This window comes from Hyphopichia burtonii (assembly GCF_001661395.1).
Source record: "Hyphopichia burtonii NRRL Y-1933 unplaced genomic scaffold HYPBUscaffold_7, whole genome shotgun sequence".
NCBI lineage: Eukaryota > Fungi > Ascomycota > Pichiomycetes > Serinales > Debaryomycetaceae > Hyphopichia > Hyphopichia burtonii.
The window spans coordinates 792109-797493 of record NW_017963734.1 but is presented as its reverse complement, the minus strand read 5'-3'; the positions used below and the strand labels follow the sequence as shown (position 1 = coordinate 797493).

Genomic DNA, 5385 nt, shown 5'->3' with positions numbered 1-5385 from the left:
AGTTATACATTGGAATAGATTCAGGATCATAGTCTGGCGCCTAACTAGGTTGCAATTACCCTTTTAGGACAGGTATGAGGCCAGATTATATTACATATGGTAGCGCCGCCTAGCGGATGGTTTTAGATGTTGCTACTAGAAATCTTGGAGTATTAAGATACATATCAATTAAGAGAATACTAACAGAAATAAAAGAACTTGAAAGGGAGATTTCCAAAACTATTGCTAAACGAATTTAATTATGGTTGCCGAAGATAAAATTAAAAATCAACGACTCCAACTGTTGATGACCTGGAACAGTCATCAATGGATTCTGATTCATCTGAAGATGTTGTTGGTGAAACTCCTGCTGCCGGTGAAGGGGAATCCTCTGACGAGAGAAATGAACCTGTTTCTCAATCCAAAGAGTCGGAGGAGGATAGAATCAACCGAATAGTGGATGAAAGAGTTGGTAGAATCGTTTCATCTATGTCCCAGAATTCTGGAGAATTACCTCAAGGTAATCAGAGAGCGAAACGTGCTAAAAAGTCAAAAAAGGCCAAACCAGTAGAAATGGAAGAGACTCTGAATGACGAGAGTATGTCTGAAGAAGAAAACGCTTCAGGTTATGTTTCAAAGACTAAGTCCAAGCGTCGTCGATTCTATGGCTACTCTTCAAACAAGCCTTACGAGCCTGAAGTTTTCATGGCTTGGGTTAATTATATTGATTCCCGTTATAAGACCTTAAGGAAGAATTATGGCTCGATGTATGATGTTGTTGAAGACTTAACCAGGGATGAAGCAAACAAATGGCTATTGAATAATACGACAACAAATGAAGGTACTTCGTGGGAGGAAATTCGTAAAGAGTTTATCTGTAGATATATTCCTGCTGATTATGGTCCCTTCTTAGCAAAGAAATGGGAAACCTTACTCCAAGGTCATGATGAGGTTGCTAGGTATAATGCTTATACGATGTCAGTGATTTCTGAAATCCGTAGCTATGAAGTCTTAACCAAAGGTATCAAACCGCCTGTCTTAAATGGGCCTTTGGATGATGAAATAATTAAGAAACACTATCTTAAAGGATTGAATATACAATATCTTAATCTTATTCCCGAAGGTATTGTGACTACTCTTCCTCTCAAACGGATTTTTGAGATTACAGAAGGTCTTGTGGAATATTGGAACGCAATAACTTGCAGACAAAAAGAACTTGGCCTGCTTAAAGTATTAGCTAATAATGTCAAATGGACTAACAACGAGAGACGTCACAAGCATCAGATGAAGTTAGAAGCTCCATCTGCCAAGAAGAGAACTTATGAGAGTTCAAAGCCTCAAAAGCAATACGAAGCAAAATATAGTAAAGATCCTATGAGAGATGTTAGAGTTCCTAGACCAGAAACTGTTCCTAAACCTGCTAGAAATAGCTGTTTTCAGTGTGGTGAACTAGGTCATTTTGCTAATGTTTGTCCAAAAAAAGAGGAACGTCCTCACTGAGGGACGATAAAGAAATCAGCAAGGCTTCCCTAAATAAGGAGGCATCGTTAGAACTTCGATCCTTCGATAGACTTGCTGTTGAAAATCAAGGGAAGTCAAAGAAAAGAAAGTTGGAAAAGAGAAAACCTTCCAAGTCAGAGAAATCTGAAGAAGCTGTTGAAGTTAATAAAGAGTTAGATGAAATACATCATTTTAGAGAAAAAGTTATGAATGAAGTGGAAGAAAGCTGGTCAAAAGAAAAAGAAGTAGTTGGAGAAAATATATCTGCTACTCCTCCGAAGTCTCGTTTTACAGTGCCGGTTGATTTTGAAAAACGCCAATTCGGGGCTATTGTTGACTCTGGTGCTGAAATGAATTTTGTAAGTTCCGAGTTAGTTCCGGAGAATGTCAAGCGTAAATGTCAGCCTGTCCAATTGAAGGGTGTATTCGGTAGTGGCAAGGTTGCTAGTCAGAAAGCTTGTTTACGATTTAGAATAAATGGATGTGCTTATTCTGATATTTTTTGTCTAGTAGATGATCTTCCTCGATCACTTTACTTAGGTCTTCCTTTTATTCAGAAATATTACAAATGTTTGGATTTCAAGAATTTGATTATGATCAGTGCTGAATATGAAAGAAGCTATGGATTAGTTGATGCTGAAGAATTTTTACAGTTGCTGTCCAAGAATAAACAACAGATTGGGATAACTTATCTTAACAGGGTGTCTACAGCTGAAATAAATGCTATTCAGACTTTTGATGAATTTGAGGGACTTGATACTCCAATAAAGTCGTTGTTAGAGAGGTATAATGATATCTTTGCTAAGGAATTGGAGAAGGCTCCGCCCTTGAGAGGTCCTAATATTGATCATAAGATAGAATTGATGCCGAATAAGTATCCTCCGTCTGCTTACCAGTATAGGTTGGGACAACCTGAATTAGAAGAATTAGATAGGTCAATTAAGACGATGTTAGATGCTCGATTAATTGAAGAAGGGTCAATAGAAGCTACTAAATTTAATGCCCCAATCTTATTCGTTAAAAAGAAAGATGGTACTTATAGGTTTTGTACTGATTTTAGATTATTGAATTCAATTACAATTCAAAGGCAATTTCAGATGCCTATTATTGGTGATTTAATTAAGAAAGTTTCGGGCTATAGATATTACTCAAGCTTGGATATGACTGCTAGTTTCCACCAAATCCGATTGGATGATGAAACAAAGCATTATACTGCTTTTACTGCATTTGGTAAGAAATACCAGTATCGGGTACTCCCGTTTGGGATGACTAATAGTCCTGCAGTACTTCAAGAAACACTTGGTAACGTGTTGCATGGAATTGAAGGCTGTGTTAATTATATTGATGATATATTAGTATATCTGAATTCGGAAGAAGAACATATGAAAACACTCGAGAAAATCTTTGAAAGATTTAGGAAATATACTTTTAAATTGAAACCTAGTAAGTGTTCTTTTCTCAAGTCAGATGTGGAATTCTTAGGATATTCAGTTGGGCTTAATGGTTCAGGCATGCCACCTAGGCAAACTGAAGTTATGAAGAATTTAGTATTTCCAACTACGAGAAAATCTATGTTGAGTGTTGTGCAATTTATGAATTATTTTAGACATCTTGTGAAGAATTTTGCTGATCTTGCTGTACCTCTTTATGATTATATTCATAAGAAGGCGAAATTAGGTGAACTACAGAAAAAGAGTTTTGAAGAATTACGAAAGTCGTTAATTGAAGCTCCTTTACTTCGAGCACCTAGGTATGATGGTAAGGTTACTTTTGTTATTGATGTCGATGCTAGCAATGTTGCAATTGGTGCTCTGCTTACTCAGTTAGTCGATGGAGAAAAGATTTTCCCGATTGAAATGGTTTCAAGGAAATTGAAAGATGCTGAGTTGAGATATCCTATTAGGCAAAAAGAAATGTTAGCAATTGTTTATGCGCTAGAGAAGTTTAGACATTATATTTTAGGCTTTAAGGTGATTGCATATAGTGATCATCAGAGTTTGTCTACGATATTGACAAGTAATTCTCGTCCGGAGTCGGATCGAATTATTCGTTGGTTAGAGAAGATTCAAGAATATAATTTGGATATCATATATCGTAAAGGTGAAGAGAACGTGATCGGTGATACGTTGTCTAGGTTTGTTGATAGTCCAGATGATCCATCTGTTGCTTTGGATGCCGTGGAGGCTGCAACAGCAGTAAGTTTGGAACTTGATAGAGAATTATTACATCTTATTAAGCAGGATTATGTTAATGATTCTAAGTTTAATGAAATTATTGAGATATTCAAAGCGCATGCTAAGGGAGAACCAATTCCTCTTCATTTCAAACAGACTATCAAGCATTATAGATATGAGAATGAGTTGCTTTTTCATAAGGTTCATTTAGATCATCATGATTATAAGTTGGTGGTTGTTGGTAAGAGTGCTGATGCTATTATTCAACGTACCCACGAGCTTGCGCACTTCGGAGTTGTGAAGACTTACTTTGAGTTACAGCCTTATATTTTTATCCCTTACTTGTTGAATCGGATCAAGGATCGTATCTCGATGTGTGATCTTTGTCAACGTACGAAGAACTTTCATGGTCAATTAGGCGGACTTATGATACCCAGCTCAGTTCCTCAAGGTGCTTTTGATAGAATCCATTTAGATTTCGTTACTGGACTTCCACTTGGTGCAAGTAGATTCAATAGGGTCTTAGTGGTTGTTTGTGCTTTAACCAAATATGCTATTTTCATTCCCACTCGTGACGATGCTACTGCTCAGGAGACTGCCGGTATTTTGATAACCGATGTTTTCTCATTATTCGGTATTCCTCTGGAGATTAGGAGTGATAAGGATATTAAGTTTGTTAATCAAGCTATGGGTTGTGTTTACGAATATTTGCGTATTGATTGGAGAACTACTAGTACGAATAATCCTAGTACTAATGGTCAAGTTGAAGCTATTAATAAACAACTCGGTAATGTTCTTCGTGTTTATGCTCGTCATGAACAGGTGAACTGGGTTGGATATTTGAAGCTTGCTCAATTTGCTATCAATACGAGTTATTCGACAGCCATTAGCATGACACCCTATGAAGCTTTATTTGGAAGACTTCCACGTCGCCCTTCGGGTGTGGATATGATTATGATGCGTCATGGGAATGAATCGATGGAATATTGGTTAAAAAGGATGCAAATGGTACATGATCAGGTTTCGTATAATATGCAACTTAATCAAGAATCCATGGAGCAAAATCTGAATGGGGGGGTGAATCCTCAGACATACGAGATCGGTGATCTTATTTTGCTCCATCGAGATGCTTTCTTTTCAAGTGTTAAGTATAAAAAGTTGACTGATGTGTATTATGGTCCATATAAGTTAGTTGCGAAAAAGAATGCAAATGCTTTTGAACTTGATTTTAGAAATGAGTCTGCTAAACATCCTGTGATCAATACAAGGTATTTCAGACCACATAAATCGGTTAATCAGTTTCTTGATACACCTCCTTGGAAGTTGTATGATATGATTCAGAAAGCTGATAGAATCAATGGTATATTAGGTTATGACCTTGAAGAAGGTGTTATCGACGTACTGTGGAGTGGATGTAATCCTGCTCATGGTACTAGAGTGTCGGTAGAATGGTTTAATAAATTTGTTCCTCGAATTTTGAGAGATTCGTTGATTGCAAATGTGAGAAATTTGCAAAGGAATAATGGTGTTGTTGAAGAGCAAAGGATTGCTGGAGCTGGAGAGACAGAGATCCAGAGAAGTAATGAATAAGGAGAACAAAAGTAAGTGAATTACTTTTGTCCTTTTGAAGGGGGCATATGTAATGGAATGTTCCTTGATATTCATTACTTCCCTTCTGGGAGGCTGACGGTTCGACTCTGGTCGACGATCTTTAGTTATAGTGTCTTGGGAA

At 37.1% G+C, this 5385-nt stretch overlaps 1 protein-coding gene across 1 annotated transcript; it reads left to right on the top strand.

The window, feature by feature from the left end:
* The first annotated feature begins 163 nt into the window (after window positions 1–163).
* On the top strand, window positions 164–1954 carry HYPBUDRAFT_153910 (zinc finger CCHC domain-containing protein). The gene has a single exon (XM_020221799.1). The coding sequence runs from the start codon at window positions 307–309 to the stop codon at window positions 1477–1479; it is 1173 nt and encodes a 390-aa protein (XP_020074821.1). The 5' UTR covers window positions 164–306; the 3' UTR covers window positions 1480–1954.
* Window positions 1955–5385: the final 3431 nt, after the last annotated feature.